Source organism: Lepisma saccharinum, chromosome 1, assembly GCF_977018435.1.
Source record: "Lepisma saccharinum chromosome 1, izLepSacc3.1, whole genome shotgun sequence".
Classification (NCBI taxonomy): domain Eukaryota; kingdom Metazoa; phylum Arthropoda; class Insecta; order Zygentoma; family Lepismatidae; genus Lepisma; species Lepisma saccharinum.
The window spans coordinates 8,687,272-8,709,489 of record NC_139229.1 but is presented as its reverse complement, the minus strand read 5'-3'; the positions used below and the strand labels follow the sequence as shown (position 1 = coordinate 8,709,489).

The window sequence follows — 22,218 nt, the reverse complement described above, 5'->3', positions numbered from 1 at the left end:
AGATAGCGTGAGAGAGAAACAAAGAAAGACACTAGAAGAAAAATGGAAAAGGAAAAACAACGAAAGAAAGAGAGATACAGAAAGGTAGAGAGAAAGAAACATATACGTACATAAAAACAATGGAAGAAAAACAAAGGGGGAGAGAAATAGAAAAACAGAAAAAGAGAGAGAGTCAATATGAAAATGTCCCTCAAACCTGTGTAAAACGAATTTCTCCGACGAACCTACTGCATGCACGCATAAAATAGGATAACATTAGGATGTAATACTCGGTGGGTGTCGCGCTCGCACAGCAAAGCTAGCATGTTAACTCTACGTTGTTGCAATTCCGGAATATATTTTTTATATCGGAGGACGTGGGATCCGCCATTGTTCGACGGTTAATGAAATAGGGAAATATAATGGACACTGGTAGCCATGAGATCTATGTCCCTGGTGTCTCTTATTTGAGGTTCCACTTTTCTAACGGTTGAAATGTAGGAAATGTAAATAGAGAATTCATATTAACTGACCCATTAAAATCCCAAAGGGGCTTGCAGCGGATGTACAATTTTTCGTCCGCACTGTACAAAGTAGGGAATGCTGGGAAACTATTCACTACTTCGGAACAGTTTTCAGCCCCTTCTGGATATGTGCATGCAGCATGTGGTAAATTCTTAATTCAAAATTAAATGGAACATAGACAATTTCCCTTCCGAAGATATTAAAAGTTTTGAAACTTCAAGTTTTCTTCAATATGTAATTTATAGGACCTGGATAGTTATGTACATGTAAATGCATGTATGAATCACACATATAAAGTTCTTGCATATTTGAGAGCCAAGAACCACTACTAAAATTGTATTTTATGTCTGTGGCTTGTGCGTATTGTCTTCGTACTGAAATAACTTCCCATTTTCTTCTGTCACTGATGTTTATTCTCAATTTTATTTTACAAAACAAGGAGATGCGACATATTTCGTCGTCCCCGTGGGAACACTCAACTACTCTTTAAGAGAGAAATAACAATGCAATGGACAGTCTGTAGAAGATCTTGAACTTGACGTGTCAGATACAGTTACCTTAAATTATAGTCCAATTGTATCTTGTGAAATAGAGCGAGGATTTTTTTTCTGAGTACAAAAATATTCTTGCGGAAAACCGGAATTCAAGGTTGAAAATTTGAGATATCATATTGTAATCAAATTCAATGATGATCTGTAAGGAATGTAATTTATATTTTATTTATGAAGCAGTAGTGTAAAGTAAACAAGAGTGTGTGTAAGAATTCAGAACTACAACTTTACATTTATTACATACTAAATTGTAGGAGGTGATAAATAATACAAATCTCTCTTTACATCTAGAGTTTATGTGGTAACTGAAAGTAAGCATTTAAAAAGGCAAAGCGTTTTTCTAAAGTACATATTTACTTGCATGTTTTGCATCTTTTTAGTGCTTATTTTATGTGTTTTAAGCGCATAACTATCCGAGCCCTAGTAATGAATAATTACTCAGATTTCAGAAGAAAACATATTTCCCATTTAGCGAGAACATTCTGCTCGAATGTTTTTCATTATCGCTTGCGTACGCGTTTAGAAATCATCCACTGAAATCCAGTCGTACCGGCTCTTGTTTGTTCTTGATCAAATTAGAAAACGATCGCCTGGTGACGTTCGGCAACTGGTAGGACGCGCAGATTACCCATTCAGACAGAAGCAGGGAGCGTAATTGCCTTTTGGAAGAAGACGGCTCCTCCGCTTCATTCATTTCTCTTTGCCAGGTATATTTTTCTCCTTGTGTAGTTCAGTGCCGTCGAGCATCTTCACCCATGCTTCAGCGAGTTCGTTTCCTCCTCGATAAGGACACTCCGTTGCTCGCTAGCAGTGGGGTGGGTCAGGGGACGAAATTCATTTGACAAAATTTTATCCAATCAGAGATCTCGATTCCCATTGGAATTCGTACCGTCAGTGATAGTTTTGTTGCTTTTTTAAAAAGGAAACAAATCGTTTAAAACATAATGCCAAAAATACTTATTTTGTAAGAATAATGATTAAAAAGAAATATATTAATCATACAAGGAAGGACCGTGTTCGTAGTTATAAAGTAAACCCTTGACTAACTTCTTAAAATACTTTACGTTACTCTTTAATCTCGCATGTAAGCTGTTCGGGAAGGTTCAACTAATCCACAATTGCCAGGCCCCACTCTATACACGTGTTAGCTACTCTGTTTTCCGAAATACATTTTATCGTGAATGCAACACAATATTGACATTAAAAAGTACAGTATGTTAAGTCAGGAACAAAACTGGTTTATCCAATTAGTATCCAATTTTAAAAATGTTTTGAATACTTGTAAAATAAACAAAAACAGCCAGGTGTTTTAAACGAGGCCGACGGAAATTCATCACGATATGTTTCTTTGTTAGTTGAATACACATTTTCACCCACTGAACAGATTTCTGCACTCAGTAAACAAAATAGCACAGATTGAATAAAAATACAATGTTACAAAACACGCAAATAGCCACAGACTATTAAATATCAAGTATCAAAATGTACTTTAAACAAGTCTAAAAAATTGTTTATGTATTCAACTATAGTTTATCTGTTCCTTCTTGTTAAAAAGAGATGGCTGGCTGAGAATCATACAGAGATCTACTGTACACAACTTACAAACTACATTATATGATTATTGAGCAACTAAAAGACACTTACCTTACTTGTAGAGACGACCTACTTCCAGCCATTGCTCGCTACCGCCGTACGTAATATGCTTCCTGTTTTCAAATCCTGGAACAACAATAGACAACATTACTGAGTGTACCTAACTGTTTTTATAAGAAGTTAAGATTCAATAAAATTATTTCCAAAAATTCAACTGATTTCAAATGTCAAACGTTTCTGCTCGGCATGGGCATGGCTGTTCCTTCATTAATATTATCATATAATCACTCATTTTTGTCGTCGCGATTAGCCAAAAGTAGAAGTAAAGCAACGTGAAATAATCTAGTGTAATCAGTCAAAGTTTTAATCTGGACATATCACTTTACGTGAATGTATTTTTATAATCATGGTCTTGCTTAATTTGTATTTAGATCATACTAAAATTAGTCATCTTACATAAATAATGCTTCTATTTCAAACAGTAATAACATTGGAAGATACTACATACTTCACGAAGCAGTGTAACAGAATGCTTGAGACGCATGAAGTACCTGATTGACCAACCTGTATGCACCCTCATCTCGATCAACTATTATTAAGTATAGATATGAATGGTGATTCCAAAAGAAAAACAAAAAACAAAAATGCGCAGTAACATAGCCAAGCATTGCAGACACGTGTTGATTATCTCTTGATAAAAGTGGAATGCATACAGGTTATCCCGCCAGACACTTTTTCGGGTCCTGTAAATTTCGTGCGACACAAGTACAAGACGAATTTACACGAAACGATAATTCTGGAACGTCTTTTTTAAAATTGGAGTTTCTAAGAATAATTCGACGAAAATTAGCACAATTATTAACACCAACAGTTTAATTTATATCTATTATTAGCCTTCTTCAGAAATGTATGTACTGCCACGTATTCCTTGACTATTTTAAACGAACCCACATGCAGAAATTTCACTTGGGATTTGATTGACAAGAGTACTGAATATATCACATGAGCCAGATTAAAACCTTAATTTGCTTTGTTTTTTTAACTAGAAGGCTTCTGCATGTAGAGTTTCACAAAGGTGCGGTAATTTAGGATAGACTCATTGCTTATGCACATATATTTCTAGTCTGAGTTAGCGCCTGTATACCTCAATAAGAAGAATATTCGGAATCTATGCGCAGTCATGTGTGAGTTACCGCGAAGGTCTTTCCACCCATCTGCCTTTGAACTGAGGCCATTGTCAAACTTCCTCCTCTATTTGAAAACTTGCTGGCGTCGTAAGCACGCACAGAGACAATGAATTTTCATTTGCCGTAGAATGTCTTATAAGTATTAGGCTTCCAGAGGGCAAGAAACCACTGCTCCTCACTGGTGTTGTGAAACTCACTTGATCAGTGTTGCAGCCTTGATGTCGTTTCGTAAATAACAGTCGATACCATTTGAACTATTTACAGTCTGTCCTATAATTTTTGTCGGACTTTTAAAGGTCTCCATTTGTCTCTCCCTTGTAATTGGTCTTTCATTAGCCGCTTAGCTACTAAATTTTGGCTGGTTTGTTGACAACAGTTGGATATTCATTCCTATGTACTTTCTTTCAGGAACTGCATGTCTTAAAATTAAAATTAACACAGTCCTTATTCAATTGGCTGACGCTCGTTGGGAAATCCTGCTGACGTGATATGCGCACCAAAATTTCCGTAACTGAGAGAGAGAAGACCCCTGCTTCGATACTGACTCCGCAGCGTCTCCTGGACATATATCACATCCTCAACCCGGAAGATCTAGCGGTAGCTGATCTGTCTAGCTATGAGTTCGCATCTTGCGACGGGGACTTCACCCCATTCCGCAACCTTACCGTTTTGAACGTGAGCGAAAACGGGCTGCAACTCCACGACCTTGCTTGCTTCTCCAGTTTGCAAGAGCTTTCTCTGTGTTTCAGCGGAATAGTCAATCTTTCCGATAAGTGCAAGGGGTTTCAGAAGTTGAAGATGCTGGACTTGTCCTTCAATCGTCTGCAGTACCGGGAGATAGCCAACCTGGGCGGTTTGCAGAGTCTGGAAGTGCTCAGGTTATCGGAGAACGGTCTGAAGAGGATTCCAGCAGAGATGGCAGCTCCGGGACTGTTCCAGAAGCTGAAGACGCTGGAGCTGGATCGGAATTTGCTCAGTTCTCCGGAACTGTTTCTCGTCCTGTCCCGCTTGCCAAGGTTGAAGAGTCTGAACTTGAACGACAACAAGGTCTCTGCCGTACCATGCTTGATAAGAAGGGAATTCCCCGGAGCTCCCGATTGCACCACGGATGCGATGGCAAGTGCTAAATCACTGTGCGAGTCGCTCTGCGAACAGGGGGAGGCGGCAAGGTCTGCAAAGACAAGGAGTGTCTTCTCAGCAAGCGGGACAAAGAGGCTGATGACGTTTCACAAGGAAGAACCTGAAACGACTGAGGCACGATCTTCAAAGATCCAAGATTTGAAGTCAAGGAAGTCCAACGACGCCAAGCTTATTCTGCTGCAAGGAATCCAGACCTACCTGATTGACCATGTCCCCTTCTCGGAACTAGAGAACATCCACATGTGCCGGAACAGGATCAAAGAGGAGAGACACCTGTGGTCTCTGATGTCCTGGCCTGGCTTGAAGAACGTCCACGTCAGTGGCAACCGGATGACAATGCCTTCCAAAAGAGACCAGTCGACCCTTCTGAAGTACTTCGACCTCCACCACGTGACAGTTAAGTACCGTGAAGAAGGAAGCTCCTCAAGTGAGAAGATAGCTCACGGAGTTATCAGGATTCCTCGAAAGTACCTCAACGACAGACCGTGGCTGGAAGACGAGTCCTACATCAAAGCAGTGGCTCTGATCAAGGACCCTGAGAAGCAGAAGGAAAAAGACGGTTCGAGAGAAGTGACGATGCAAGGAACTGCGGTGGTCAAGGTGGAAGAGCGGATGGAGGAAGGGCACCCGTCAGAACGAACAGTGAAGAAAGATGAATCAGAACAAGAGAGAGGAGACAAAATATACCTAACGGAAGTGAGAGAAGATGTGTATCATAAGGTTGAAGATCCTTATGAGGCACTGCTTAATCTGCTACAACAGGAACCGGATGGAGAGGAGGAAGTTGAGGCAGCAGTTGAAACTAGTAAGTCTTTTTTCTATTATGTCGTCAGTATGCAGATGGTTACGGCACTAAAGCGTAGTCGTAGAGTCTTTCCCTGATAAAGATAACGTACAGCAATAAGAGCTAGGACAATGATTTGTCTTGCATATACGAGGGATAGTCGAAAAAAAAGATTCCCGCATGTGTATTTCCGGAAAGCGTGGAAATTTTGGGTTGGTAATATGTTGTGGTTGTACGGGCATGATCCTTCTTTTGTTGCCTGACGCACGACCTTTTCCTTGCAGATGGCGCCAGCGTACTGCTACGGTGAAGACAGAAAGAGTTGAGAAGTGTGTGCCCGGCCGGCATGGAGGACAGAGGTGTGCTGCAATCGTGAGCAAAGGATTAAGTGCGAGCTGCTGTTCGCTACGAATGGGTGGGACTTTCAGTACTTCGTGTGATGGATAAATAAATGAAATGAAAATGAAAATGTTGATTTCTCTCAACATTGAACCAAAGTCTCCATCCGTAAACAGGGCACGCAATTTTACGAACAGGGTTTCTTGAAACTTGTGAAGTGTTATGACAAGTGCCTGAATGTCGCTGGGGATTATGTGGGAAAATAGTATAATGATGCCTCTTTCTGCTTATGTCATGTTCTTTCACCAGAAGAAAACTCTCTGCAGATGGCAGACTAAGGAAACTTATTTTTCGACTAGCCCTCGTATTAGGTAAACCTATATAAATTAATATGGACTTAGCTATGGCTCCAAGTATTCTTGAACACGTCTTCGGTAGCCGTTCCCACAGCATCCCCGATCCTTGTTTTTAATGTTGTGATATCGCCGACGGATGTTTCTAACCCTACACGGAGGAGTCCACAGGGTTGGATCAGGTGACTTGGGTGGCCAGGATATCGCACCAACCCTCTCAATCCATCGCTTTTCACTTTGTATACCAACCTTTTAGGCTATTAACATCAGGTCACTTTCGTACATGCTCTGTCTGAAAAAAAAAATGCTGCACTCAGGGTTAGCATACGTCCTCTTTTCCCCTCTTCTTAGAAAATAAAAATGGCGGCCTGGTGGGTTTTATTTTCAGAGTAAAAATGTCCGGGTGTTCTACAAATCCTTAACAATAAAAATTTAAAACGTTAAAAAAGCACAGCAAGTCAGAAAATGCTTATTAGATGCCACGTTAGTTTGAGTACGATCATCTCTAAAATCGATACCCAAATACCATCCATAGCGACCGCTAAGTCGATATCAGAGACCGACACAAGCTATCTCGCGCGCTACGCCAAACGCCCCCATAGTGCGGGGTCAAAACGTTGGGGGAATTGCCCCCACGCCTCCCTTAATCGACACCACTGCCTACAGAAAAAGCAACGTAAATAATTGGAATTGCAATTTGATGGCACATGACGAAGAACTTTTTTGGCGTATAGTTGAGGACCTGATTCGAACGCCAGTCCGATATCTTTGCCATAACTCGAGAGGAAGCCGACCGGACGCGTATTTTGTTTCGTGCCAGTACCTGTTTTTCTGAGAAGGGCTGTTGCCACATTGTGTAAAGAAAAGTAGCACAGCATACTAACACAACCTAGGAAAGATAACCGCAATCTCAGGTTATGAAATCTCTAAAGAAACTGAATTGGCAACATCTCATTTAAAATATTTGAGGGGAGAATATACTGAACTTAACATATAGTTGTCAGAGGGAAACGGATCTTTCGGAACTTTCTTTGAAGTGTCGTTCGAATCAGGACTTCAACTTTAGCAATGCCAAGTTTTCAAGTAGTGAATTTCTTTTTTAGGTTACCTAGGAAAACTACGGGCTTTGCGGTATGCTCTGGATCACGAGGTGACCTTCAGGTGGGAAAGGTACACCATGGAACAGCTGAAGAAACGCTACAAACTACCAACGCCAAAACCCCCAGAGAAGCCAAAGAAAAAGAAGACAACGACTATCTCGGTGAAGCAGTTTTTCAGGGCGGAGCTCGAGAGAGCGACAGCAGAGCCATCTGTTGAAGAAAAGCAACTGGAAGAGATTCTCGCAGATCCCAAATCCAAAGATTACTATGCCGCGTTGAAACTATTTGGTGAGGTAGGCTGTATTCCTTTCTTTTAACACACGCAGAACTCAAAACGTGTCAATTCACACATATATGTTGATTCCAATGACACATTAACGTGCATAAACTGCACATGGCACCATTTATACATTTGTCTGTATTTTGACACGCCAAATGGTGCATCATTTGCAGTGTATGCACGTTAATGTGTCATTGGAATCAACATATATGTGTAAATTGACACTTTTGGATTCTACGTGTAAATACGAGGTTTGGAGCATAAGTCATGGCAACTATTTTTTTCCCGCGAGAATGCACGATGTGGTATGCATATGGGGTACTGTGGAATGCATAGATACAGATCATGTGTACCATGTGTAGGATAGGGAAGCGAGCAAAAAATCCTTAGAGAAGCATCGTGCCACATGTGTTTACAAGTCAGAAAGCATATATTAGCATTGCAAAAACAAAAGAGGAGCATATTTTGGTAGGACGCTATTCCCTCAGTTTCCACCAACTCCCTGTGGCATTTCTTCCCGGAAGAATGGCTATTTTGATACACGTACGCTGTTCTCGCCGTGGCACGGCGGTTGACTCAACAATGAATTACCACTGCCCTCTGTACGATGACCATTCATCACACTGCCATCTAGTGACGTGTTCACATACAGGTACCACGTTCACAGGAACATGCTATCATATTGTGGTATCACAGTTTAACTTTTGAGAAAACATAGTTGCCATGACTTTTACCCCAGCCCTCGTATCTTGTAGCTAAAGTCTCCATTCTGAATACTGGTGTATTAACATCTCGCGGTGGAAAGGAGGGGACGTTAACATTTCCTCTGTGTCAATTATTATGCTTTCAGTCTGGACACTGCATAATTGCATTGCAATTGTACACTATAGAATATTTTTCTGAATTAGTTTATTTTACATAGATTTTCTGTCACTTTTGGCTGATCGTGACGATGAGGATGAGTGAAGTAATAATTTCATCATATTAATGAAGAAACACTCACAAAGAACACACAGGCCTCGATTCGAACCCGGAACCATGGGTGTCGCAGTACGCTGTGCTGATGACTCCTCCACCGAGATAGGTAGCACTGTACGAGGATATTAGCAGTAAACAAGTGATGATATGCGGTATAACCAAGAAATTTTTCCATACAAATACATTGCTAACGCGGGTGGGGGTGTTCCAACTTATTGGCTCTTTCTTAAATACGCCACTGTTGGAAAACCAGCAGATGGTAGTGCTGGCTGATGACTGCCGTCGCATGGTTGACTCTCGATCTGGGGACCGAAGTTTCCGGGGCCGTGTCCTAGCCTGGGCATCCAGTCACCACGCGCCCTCATCGTTGCAATTATGCAAAACTGGTAGAAAAGCGACGTAAACCTAATACAGCACATAAACTATGGTATTATACACAATAGTATAAAATGTCAGTGTGCATGTAAGGGGCAGTTTGCAATTTAAATATTACTACTTTCAATGATTTATTATTTTTATTGCGAGAGTGTTTTGGGGAGGGGCTTCAACACCCCATATCCCCATCTGGGCACGCCCTTTCAAAATTCAAACGAACGGATGTCAAATTATCATGGTTATATTGTGGGACTAATTGAATGGCCATGTCAAAATGCATGAGAACCGCGAGCGCAGTAGAGATAAGAGCGAAGTACAGGCATGGGAATTAATTACATAACTTTTATTATTATGTGTTGTACTCTGGGAATACATTGCGGTGGCGTTCTCCGATACTCGTAACATCTGTCCATTTCGTCCCGATGTAGGTCATGATCGTAGTCTATAACCTGCTGGCCTCCCCCATGGCGTAGCGGTAGCGTCATTGCCTTGTAATCAAGGGGTCCGGGTTCGATACCCGGTGGAGGCACAAGTGCTTCGGATTCCACTTTAAACTGTAGGTCCAGTCCCGATTAGCCTTACTGTGCATAAAGTGGACTTAAAACAGCAACTCAAACCAAACTCAACTCTATAACCTGCTGCGGAAAACATTGCGCCGTGACATGCGCTGCTGCTCTCTGCGCGTGCGCGTCAAGGCAAAGAACGTCGAGTAGGAGGAGCGTGCGCTGCTGCTCTCTGCGCGTGCGCGTCAAGGCAAATAACGTCGAGTAGGAGGAGCGTGCGCTGCTGCTCTCTGCGCGTGCGCGTCAAGGCTAAGAACGTCGAGTAGGAGGAGCGTGCTCTGCCACGTCAGACGAGACCTTTGCACTGGAGGGCAAAAGGCAAAACTGTACCGTCTTCCCGCTTGTTCGTGCCGAATCACGTGAACATTGCTGCCGATACAATGCTTCACCCAGAAGCAAGCAAGAGAGAACGGACAATATTAAGAATAAGGTAAAGAATTGAAGAGAACAGGAAATATTTGTCTAAACGCATGGCCATGAAAATAGGCATCTGCGCGGAATTGCGCTGGTGCCACATGTGGGAAACACAAAGCGAGAGAGGGACGAAAGCAGGGAGTCGTAACGTACCCAATTTGCGTTACACGGTACGTTCCATTTTGTAGGAGGAAGAGTATGGTTCCACTGTTGGTACCCATGTAACGTAACGAAATGCAATATGTTATAGATTGACGTTACAAGGAACGTAACAAAATGTATTATGGTAGATATTAACGTTATAAAGGAACGGAACGAAATGAGCACATTGGAACATAACGTAATATGCAATATGGTATATACTACCGTTACAAGGAGCGTAGTAACGATATGCAATATGGTATATACTAGCGTTACAAAAACGTAACGAAATGCAACATGGTAGTAAATAACGGTACATAGGAACGTAATGAATGCAATCCTCCGTAACGGAATGAAGTGAAAGGCAATATGGTTAATTAACGTTACATAGGAATGTAACAAAATGTAAACCACTGTAGCGGAACGGAACAAAATGCAGTTGGGTACATACCATCTGCATAAGGAACGTAAATAAATTCAGTATTGTAGATGTTAACGTTACAAGGAAAGAACAATTCACAAATGTTAGCTAGTAACGTTATAGGCGCTTGACAAATATAATCTATTTAACATCAAGGAAGAAAAAGCCAAAATCTCTTACCTTTCTTTTGAACATTGCGAAAAATAACTCAGTATATCGTATGGGAATAATGTGAAATAGCCGTTAAAAATATGGTTGCTGGTAAAAAATGAATTTCAACCAGGGTTGTTAAAAGGTCAGGAATTTTAAATCAATTCAATTCCGGTTCAGCAGGGCATATTAGCAAGCATAAATGGATCTGGACAGTAAAGAACCTTTTTATGTTTAAAATATTTCAATTCGTTCCACGAACCTTTTCTCCGGATCAATTGAAATACGGCACAGGGACCTTCTTTCCGGATCAATTTAATGACTGTCTAAGTTCCATATTGAAATGAAAGAATACGCAACTTGGACCGAATTTAAACTGTGCGATAAAAAAGATTCCGGTCTTGTTGCGGAACCCAATAGAACCCATTAGAATTTATGGGTTCGAGGACGTTTAACAACCCTGATTTGATATTAAATTACATTTTTGGCTCAAAATTGAATAAAGCTTCCAACTAGTGTAGAAATGAGTAGCAATAGGCGTGCGAACGGGGTGCAAGGGGGGGGGCAATGCCCCCCCCCTAAGCATGGACATCTGTCGATATTTTAGAAGCAGGGAAATTTGCCATGGGGCATATTAACCCGATAATAGTGTTGCCCCCTCAAGAAACACCGCTTGTATTCGAAATTATCTCATTCCTGCATCCCCATTATAATAATTAATGTAAATTACTATTACAAATCAAATTATACGTGTGAAATATGTAATTTTAGCTGACATTCGTTTTCTAAAGGGGAGAGGTGGCCATCCTCGCCCCCCCCTTCCAGATTTCCATGCCCCTATATCAATATACTTTAATCCACAAATTTAGGGTAGAGGAATCATATCGCCGGTTATTAAACGATATTGTGCTCTTGAAGAAAATGAAGTATTTTGAAGCCGATGAAAGTTCACAAAGGAACAACGGCAGAAGAAGGTGCAGTGGCACAACCACAGGGCGCAGGGGAGATTAGCCCTCAAACTTGTACAGAAATCAATTCTAGGAGGTAAGGAAGGCAAACATTGGACTATATAGAAAGAAAGGTTGCAGAATCTAAGAGTAGCAAGACAAAAGGATACTCAAGATGGATTTAGTTTTCACGTCTTTCGTGCACTATTTCTTCCAGACGGCCAAGAGCACCTGCAAGGGGGCACAGAGGGGCAATAGCCCCGTCTCGATTTCTATCTTTATACAAATTTAAATAAAGTTATATAAACTTGGACAGTTTCTGCTGATTACGGTGTAAGTTTTGCCCGTGTAAGGTAATAAATAGATTTATTATTATTTCTTGAAGCCGCACCGTTCATTTATAAACACACTGTATATGAGTCATTGTGAATTCCAGTCAATTTAAACATTTTGCGTTGTTGCGAGATTATCTATTAGGATAAAATTTGGACATAAATAATCTAAGTAGAGAAAATGCAACTTGTATATCAAAATTGCCATGCTTATCTGATCTCCGAAAGTAGTGTTTAGCACGTCACATTTCAAGTATATGATTGATTGATTTGGTGTTTTGAGTCCACTTTATGCACAGTAAGGCTAATCGGGACTGGACCTACAGTTTGAAGTGGAATCCGAACCACTTGTGCCTCCACCGGGTATCGAACCCGGGACCCCTTGATTACTAGGCGACGACGCAACCACTGCGCCATCGGGGAGGCCATTTGAAGTATAGTCCATGATTGTATCTAGTATATGAACGAGATGTATCCCTCCTCTCAAACAATACGTGGCTTGTCCCCACCGAACGAAGTGTGTCACTTATAAATTAAGTTTCCGAAAGCAGGCATTATGCATGAACAGAACAAAAAATACTCCTGAGAAATTACAAAAATTATAAGCCAGTTCGTGGCCGGGAGTTATTGACGGTCTTCCCCCCCCCAACCTATCCGCTTTAGGTTCCGGGTTCGAGTCCTGGTCTGTAAATATATTTTTTAGGTGTCTCTTCATCAATTTAATCTATTTATCATCCATCTTCATAGTTTCGATTAATTATAAAAGTGACATAAAAGCAAAGCAAAATAAGAACAAGAAAAAGTAATTGCAAAATGACTACAATGTCAGAACTACATTTGAAAAATAAAATGCGAGCAGAAGATTCATTTTCAAACAGGTATTTGGGTAGAATTGTGTAGACAGACTGCATGCTCCCGAAAGTTGCCAATCCACGTGTAGCATGACCTTCGATACTCGGGTTGCGCTTTTTCAGGAAAGTTTTCTCGACCCTCCTCAAGCGTCTTATCAAGAATGCCTCGGTGTTCGCAGCATTGCCAACTTATTTTCCGTCGGAAAAATCTTTTTCCTCCTATTTAATCTGCGGTTGGCTGTACAATACAGCATATTAAACAAGATACAACAACTGAATTACGGCGAAGTAGGTTAGAAACCCTGCGTGCTCAAGAGCAGCTTCGATAAGGCACCTGAATTGTTTCGAGCTGAACCAGGAAATGGGCGATGTTTATTCCCCAAGGCCATTCCGTAAAACTAATGCCACAAGAAGTTTTCTGTGTGGATTTGAGAGCATGAAATTGTAGGTTGATGATAGTACTACAAGACGTCAAGTGGATTTTTTTCTGTTTCGTTATTTTATATAGCTTTGCTACCTATATAGTTTGAATAACTAATCAATAATTTGATGAGCAGACAAACACGAAGAAGCCGATCCCGTGGCAAATTAGTTAGCGTAATACACTGCGAAGTCTAATGTCGGATTAGCAAATATGGATGGGTCATTTGTCTTTATACCACTTCCATAACCTATCACATCCTTTATCATCGCGATTAACCGAAAGTGGTAGACGCGATATAAAAAGAGAACCTTTGCATGAATGTCCGAAAGAGAGACAAAGGCACGACCCACCTGGAAAATGAAAGTCAACCAAAAATTATATGTATACCTTGCTTGCCCCTCCCTGAAAAAAAAACCTGCAGACGTCCATGAACCTTTGGTATCGACTTCAAAGTACAATGTATAGCGCGGCAATAGACCGCGACAGCCTCTTATTTGCCAGGAAATATCAACACGAGAACAGGAATAGGAATTCCTCTTATTTTAGATTTTCTCAAACTAATTTGAAGTATGTGGTGAAAATGCCTTCTATTTAGTATGAAAATCGTGGTTTTTAGTTTGAATGGTTTTTCCTAGAGACGATATGAGGCGTTGCGGATACCAAGGGCGAACTCAACAAACGTACATTGTGAGGGAAATGCGTTTCAAGTTGTCAGGCACAGTTCGAGCTCCACAAAAACTTGGTAACAGTAGATCGGAATGTTTCATGCGTGATTTTCGAAGTTTTTATGGAGTTCACACTGTGTCTGGCAATTTGAAATTCATTTCCCTCTCAATGCACTTTGTTGAGTTCGCCCTTCGTATCCGCAACGCCTCATATTTTAAATTAGTTTGAAGCATTTTGGACTATTTTTATTTGTATAAGCAACTGCATTAATTATACATATGGCAGAATGATCTTAAACATGAAACTCATTGTTTCTTCCAATGATTAACTCTTCTCTTTGCCTTTCATTACGCTAGGTCACTCAGCCGCTATCTTTGTTGTGAGCCTAGATTAAGTGTGACTGGAGCTTATCCTCTATGCTTTCTTCATACAGCATGGCTGTGGGCTACATGTTTCACATCTTAACACAACTTCTTTCAAACATCGCTCATGAAATGTATTTCACCTATCGTCCTACGGGAATCAGAGGAACGTATCTACAATAATGCTGTTTTCAGTTTTGTTAGAAAAAATCCTCTGAAGAGTATTTGGAGTAAATCGACATTTTTCCACTTCTAATTCTTATCTGTAAGGCGGAGTCACGTTTAAGAGTCATATTCCTAAGAATACATTATTTCCTCTCCTATAAATTTGATAAATTGGAGTTAAGTCCCTCTGTTTCTCACACACGCTATCTGCTCCTATTTTCCAAAATTTGGCACGTTAGGTATTACGCCAGATGTGTCTTTTGGGTATGATACATTTTTATTATATGCCTGTGGAGATTCGAACAGTGTTCTCGGCTTGCGAGCCAGGTTATATCGGCGTTAGCGTCCAACGTTTGGAGCGCATACATTGCTCTAAGCAGGATGCTCTCTACCTTATGATGGGAGCAATGTATGCGCTAGAAACATTGGACGCTAACGCCGATTTAAGCTGGCTCGCAAGCCGAGAACACTTCGCCAGGAAAGCTACACTTTTTTACCCATGAGGATTAATATCCGTGGCCTGCAAGCAAGGTTCTTGTATGTGTGACTTTTCTGTTTCTCAGACTACGTGTGACTACCTACAAATTATGTGAAACAATAACAAACAACTTCCCGACCGATTTCCAAGGCTCGTTCCACCCTAGCTACAAACTACCACTTCGATCACTGCTTGCACGAGTGAGTAGTGGTATTCGCGTGTCTTCCCTTTAATGCAAAACCACAATTTGCTCCACAGCATGCTAAGATATTCGAAAGCAATACTTGTGTGTTAATTTAAATTTTGCCCTGTTCATTCATCTATACAGTATTTACTACTTCAAAATTTGTGTGCCTGTCTTGAGTTTGCATTCTCGTGACTGCTGCCATATTGCGTAGATGAAAGAAAAACGCACTCAATATACCAAAATTGCTTGTATGTAGACATCAGACGATAAGAGATGAAACAATTGCAGCCTACAATTTCCCTCAACCAACTACAATTACTATCTGAGTATGAGAAACCACTTGCATTCTAGCCGGGTTCCATTCCTGCTGGAGGCACAGTGGTTCATTTCCCACTTTAAACTGTAGGTCCACTCCCAATTAGCCTATCTGTGCATACAAGTGAACTTAAAACAAGAAAAACTTTCATTCTAACCTCAGGCACTTGTGGGAGCTGGTTAGAAGTAGTAGTGTTGCTGGCATGGTGGACTTCGGGTCTTACTTTTGCTTTTAACAGATAGATACATTTTGAATAATAGTGAAATCAAAGTAATCGATTATTTTACCGAATGACAAAGTTATAATGGAATTGTGTTATCTCCATTACAGAACAACTACCTAATCTCATTCAATTCCAGTGTTCTATCTGGTAGATAGATATATCAGCCTTTGCAATGATGTAAACTTTCAGTGCAATGGCGACAAAGGTCCAATAACTATAATGTCAAACTTTAAAGGTTTCCTGACAAAATGAAAAACGGACAGATCATTTACATTCTCAATGGACATGTTGAAAAAAAAGACTAATATTCATTTTTTAAATTTCTTTTTTAGCGTAGGTAAAAGGAAAGTCACTTGAAAAAAAGTGGGAATATAATCAAAATGTCCATCAGCTATTCATTGATTTCAAAAAAGCATATGATTCGGTCAAAAGAGATAAATTATATAATATATTAGAAGAGTTTGGAATACCTAAGAAGCTTGTTAATATGATAAAAGTATGCACCAGTGAAACAGAAAGTAAAATTCGTGTGGGTATTAATGTGTCTGACAAATTTACAATTCATGATGGGTTAAAACAAGCAGATGCATTATATCCATTGCTCTTTAATTTTGCATTAGAATACGCTGTTAGGGAGGTAAAAGAAACTAACGAAGGACTAAAATTAAATGTTGTGACTCAGTTGATAGCATATGCAGATGATGTAGACTTATTAGGGGATGATATAAATACAATTAAGAATAATGCTCAAATATTTTCGAAAACTGCTAAAGACATAGGTTTGGAAGTTAACAAAGAGAAAAATAAATATATGCTTACAGGCCGAAACCAAGTGTTAGGTAATAATCAAAATCTAATTATTGATAACAACTCGTTTGAACCAGTTTCCAATTTCCAATACTTAGGAGTAATATTAACAAATGAAAATTATATTAATATAATAAAAAGTAGGCTTAATTCAGGAAATGCATGTTACTTCTCTCTTCATAAACTTTTGTCTTCTAGTTTAATAACTAAGAAACTAAAAGTTAAAAAAAAGTAATTTTGCCTGTAGTATTATATGGGTGTGAAACTTGGTCCCTTACATTGAAAGAGGAACATAAATTGAGAGTATTTGAAAATAAGATTCTTAGGAAAATCTTTGGACCTAAAAGGGATGAGGAGACAGGTAAGTGGAGAAGGTTACATAATTTAGAACTACATAATTTGTATTCATGTGCAGATGTTATTAGAATAATTAAATCAAGAAGACTTAGGTGGGCAGGCCATGTGGCACGAATTGGAGAGGAAAGAGGAGTTCACAGGATTCTTGTTGGGAAACCTGATGGTAAGAGACCTATAGGAAGGCCAAGACGAAGATGGAGGGACAACGTTGAGATGGACCTAAGGGAAATCGGTAGGGATGGAAAAGAGTATATAGATCTTGCTCAAGATAGGGACAGATGGAAGACCTGTGTTGCTGCAGCCATGAACCTTCGGGTTTAAGAAGGCTAGAGAGTTAGTTAGTTAGTTAGTTTAAAAGGAAGTAGCTAAATATGAGTAAATAAAAAATATTACGTGGCAGAGTGGTTAGCACAGCGCGCTACGACGCCAGGGGTCCAGGTTTCGAATCCCGACCTGCGCATGGGTGTTCTCTGTGAGTGTCCCTTCATCAGTTTCAGCATTCGTCGCTCATTCTCATCTTCGCTTTCTGAACCACCAGATTGCCATTTCGGGTGTACAACACATGGCGTAGCGTTTCGCGTCCGAATTTCAGGAACAGGCAGTTTACGGTTACCTGACCAAGTAGCGTTTCGTCCGAGGGCTACCATCCTAATAGTGTTTAATGAAGCAAACTCTTGCTAACACTCTTAAATGCTCCATCCAAGAAAATATTTTTTTGTTGTTTTAATATTTCTTTCCCTCCGGAAATTGCAAATCTCACCTTCATAGTTGTCAGATAGTAAGGAAGTGTTGCCATCTGCCATGACTAAAATTTCTAGATCCAAGTTCACTTCCTCTCGACGATTTGCTTTGATTTGATTTGTTGTTTTAAGTCCACTTTATGCACATTAAGGCTAATCAGGATTGGACCTACAGTTTAAAGTGGGATCCGAACCACTTGTGCCTCTACCGGGTATCGAACCCGGGACCTCTCTCTCTCGACAATTTGTCTCAGTCTGCACTCCCTGCGTTGCACTCCCTGCGTTGCACTCCGCTGTCTATGCAATGTAGTTTTAAAAGTTGTGAAGTGAGGTATCCTGGTCACCAATTCCACCGCTGCCACCGGTTAGTCAAGGTCTCATTATCAGCCAGGCTCGGACGAAACGCAGCTTATGAAACCGTCGCGGACGAACTGTAGCATGTTTCTACGAATTTCGCTTTCGGACAAACTACAACTCGGACGAAACGCTACTGAACCGTACAGCAGTCCCAATGCCTACTCCAAGTTGCACAGCTGCTTTCGGAGCCCTTGGTTTGGAAAGGGGGTGGGGATGAGGAAAGGGTCTTGATTTTTTATACTGAAGCTCGTTTATTTCGTTCTCCTATTTCTGTTGGTTGAATTTTCTGAGATACGGAATCTACCTCATTTTCCTTTTCATTACGTTTTATTGCGTCACCCACGGTACGCTTACATGTACTTAACATTTTCAATTTCCCCGTACCCTTTGGTTAGGTACGATAAAAATAAATAGCTGCCGTTCGTCAAATGTTGTATTTTTTATTTTGTTACCCATTTTTCTCGTACTTCAGTCAGGGATCAATGCAGCTGATGTAGTCAGGAAGTAGCATCAATTATTCCTTCCCCGCACTGTAGTTGACCGGTAAAAAACTATGTAAAGCTCCGTTTCCATTACCACAAATTTGCCGAGCAACATGACGCGCGGCATGCGACGCTGCATGTGCCAAGCGTTTGTTGAAATGGAAACTGTCTGCAACATGCCGCGGCGCAAGTGCCGGGGACAAAATTGCCCCAAACGATTAAGACGCACAACATGCGCCGCGGACAATGGAAACAGCCTGCAGCAAGTTCCTGGGGCATGCGCACTAGAGTAGAAACAGACGACGCGACTACAATCTGCGGTCGAACAAGATTTAATAACAATGCAAATCACTTACAGTCATTCTTACAAAGTTTTCGTATCCACTTTGAAGACGTAAGTCTCTCATCAACGAGTTATACGCTCCTTCCGAATTTCTTTTCGCTAGAAAACTTCTAATCCACCATCTAGGTCGTTTTCGCCTCTTTTTTTTAGAAGTTCATGGTACGCGCCTGCCATAACCACAAAACCCGCCATAGTTGTATTGTTCATCTTTACACAAGTTAAATCACCACCAAATTATTGCAATACAAGAGAAGAAACACTGACTACTCTAAAGCACAATGGAACAACGCTACAATCAAGTCCTGCACTCCGGTGTTGTTGCGGGCGTATTTTGCAGAAGTAGTTTTGAATTGGAAACAGTGCACTAAATGATGCGCAACATGCGCCGGCACATGTTGCGCGTCATGGGTCTGGAACTTGGCAGAATGGAAACGTAGATTAACAGAAACAGAAGGCTTTCACGATTTGTGTGAATATTAAAGATCTCTTTTTTCACATCCAAACATAAATAACTATTTTCAGATTTGAAAACGTAACAGGGGTGTAAGGGGTGACCTTCCACGTATTACACCCAATCCTCCACTTCATTCCACGTAGTACACCCAATCCTCAACTTCATTCCACGTAGTACACCCTGGACTGCTCTTTGCAGACTAACGAGACTCTGGCGACTGGCCCTATGGCCAGTATAATTCTGTGTGTTCTCCTGCTTTCTGTCATATGCGCTGAGTGCCTCTTTACAGCCTCAGCTTTTAACCTAAGTCAGAATATTTTAATATTTCAGTTATGCGACATTACAGTTATGTTATTTGTTATGGTAAGGGGCTGCACCCCGTATAACGTGACGCACCCAAAATTAAAAAAAAAGTTACATATAACTTTAAGAAATGCGTATAAATATTTCACCATCGTTTATACTTGTATTTATGTACATGTTGTTAATTTTCAAATATTGTGAAGAAATGGAGCAAAATGCTCAGTATTCGATTACTAATGTGAGCCACTGTATATGTTATGTTTTTATTTCATGAATAATGTATGGTCAAACATTACTTTGCAGAGCTCCGTGGCGGAGTGGTTAGCATAGTGCAATACGACGCCACAGGTCACGAGTTCGGATCCCAGCCTGTGCATTACTTTCATTGTGATGTCCTTTCATCAATTTTGTCATTTCATCACCCATCCTCGTCTTCGCGATTAGCCAAAAGTGGCAGAAAACCAAAGTTAAATATAACAAATCAAAATCAAACATTACTTGGCATGACAAGAATAGATAGGTTATTTTGAAGCTGCTGTTATTAAAAGCAAATTGTATGTAGCTTTCCTAGACAGAAGTTTCACACACAGAAACTGATTGATTGGATAACGGCTGCGGATTCCTACTCGAGCAGAAAATATATACATTTCCATTTATTACTTACAACAATAGCAGACTGATTTCCTGCTAAATCGAAAAAACTTGCATTCACAGTTACAAATTGACATGTTGAATGAACTTACCTACAGATTTCTCTCACTCCAATTCTGATTAATCGAACAGCACACTACAACGTGGGTCATTAAATATTTCCAACTTACTCTCGAGTTCCTCAACTAAAAATAAATTGACTGCGAGACAAAAACTCCTCTCCGATAACTATGTACCACATTATATGCAGAGTATACGTAAGTTGAAATTCCATCATAATAATAATTTGAATTCTTCAAGTAGTAGCTACAAATATAATTTTTCATACATATTTTCTTAGCAAAATATGAAGTTCCTCACTTCACAAGGATAACATATACACAGTATTTCACAAGAGTTTTTAGTTCGAGCTAGTCGTAGGCCTAATATGAATATAAACCTCACTTCATTACTTAGTTAAAAAAAAAAAAAAGTGCCAGGCAATCAGAATTCGAGGGTATGCCTGAAATTATTCGTAGTATCTCATGTATCAAGGGGGATTTTTAAGAAAAATGAAGGATACATACCACATGCTTTGGTCAATTCAGAGTAGTAGAAACGTAATTATACTGCATGTTGCAACTGAAACCGTAGCCTCGAAGGCCGAAGTCGTTTAGTGATCCACTCATACACTCGGTACCATACATTTCAAGTTCGAGTAGACATCTGGGCATGGCTATTTTTTTTTGTAAGCATCCCTTCATAGATTTAATATGATCATCATTCATCTTTATCGTCGCGATTATCTACAAGTGGCAGAAAAGCGATATAAAACATGAATAATACAACAGTATAACAAACAAAAGAGGATAAAAGGATGAACTGAGTTAATGATAGGAAGTTTTATAAAATTACTGTTTCTTGAAGAATCTTGTCCTTTGTTCCGATTGTAATTCTCAGTCACACGTTGCCAAATGTCCATGTCGACTGCCATTCTTGTGTTCTTGAAAATTACTTTCTTGTCTGTCTATGCTCTTCTTTCAAACGTGGTAGGTAGGCGGGCGTTCTGTCTGTTTCTACACCAAAAAGTTTAATGCACCTCCTGTCCAAGAAGACAAGAATTACTGAAAGTAATTTTCAAAATTGTAAGCGGATGAGGGCCCTTGTAAACGATAAAATATACTGTCCTTTTATTCGCTTTATTTGTTTCGTACAACAATTCCATCTAACATTTCGTTTCTACGTATTTTCTACTTGCCAAAAGTGCCTTTCATATCGCCCGAAGGCGTTGTCTACTCGGATGCTTCGTGATCGAAGGTCACGTGTACAAAGTTTCAGGATTCAGATTTTCCGTGGTGTTGCTGCTATCAGTTCTGTTCGCCTTCTCAAGGTCGCGCAGCAAGCAATTATTTTTCGTCTTCCGATAGAAGAAAGCTTGCCTCTCGCTTAGGTGGACGAACGCGTGGCACGGATGATTTTTTGGCTCGACCATGGTTGGTCCTTTATGTTTCGTCCTTCAGCAACTTAATCTAAGCACGAATCATTCTCATCGCCAAACAACTGTATTTTTTTAAAAAAAAATGATGTAACACATGTAAACAGAGAGAGAGAGAGAGAGAGAGAGATAGATAGATAGATATAAACGTTTTCCCTCAAGAAACGATTGTTTTGCTATCGTATAAAGTGAACGCACATGTTAAAATTCATTTTGCATAAATAATCAAATCAGAACAAATTCACATAAAGCGATTAAGTATGCAGAAAAGAAATATATTTGTGATAAATACATAGTTAATCAGTAAATTCCAATAACCAGAACTTTTGTCACGCCAAATCTTGTTTACGGATGTTTTCAAACGTTTTGTTTTACAATTTATTTTTTTCACTGACATCCAGAACGAAAATACGTATTATAACTTAG

General features: G+C 40.1%; 1 protein-coding gene across 2 annotated transcripts in view; it reads left to right on the top strand.

Annotated features, from left to right (window-relative positions):
• LOC145983703 (uncharacterized) overlaps positions 1-22,218 on the top strand; it is a 91,125-nt gene that overhangs the window by 1,542 nt on the left and 67,365 nt on the right. For both annotated transcript variants that reach the window (XM_083116777.1, XM_083116809.1), the window contains exons 2-3: positions 4,244-5,780; positions 7,555-7,844. In XM_083116777.1, coding sequence (XP_082972903.1) covers positions 4,325-5,780; positions 7,555-7,844 — 1,746 coding nt within the window. In that variant the 5' untranslated portion in view covers positions 4,244-4,324. The remainder of the gene's footprint in view (positions 1-4,243; positions 5,781-7,554; positions 7,845-22,218) is intronic.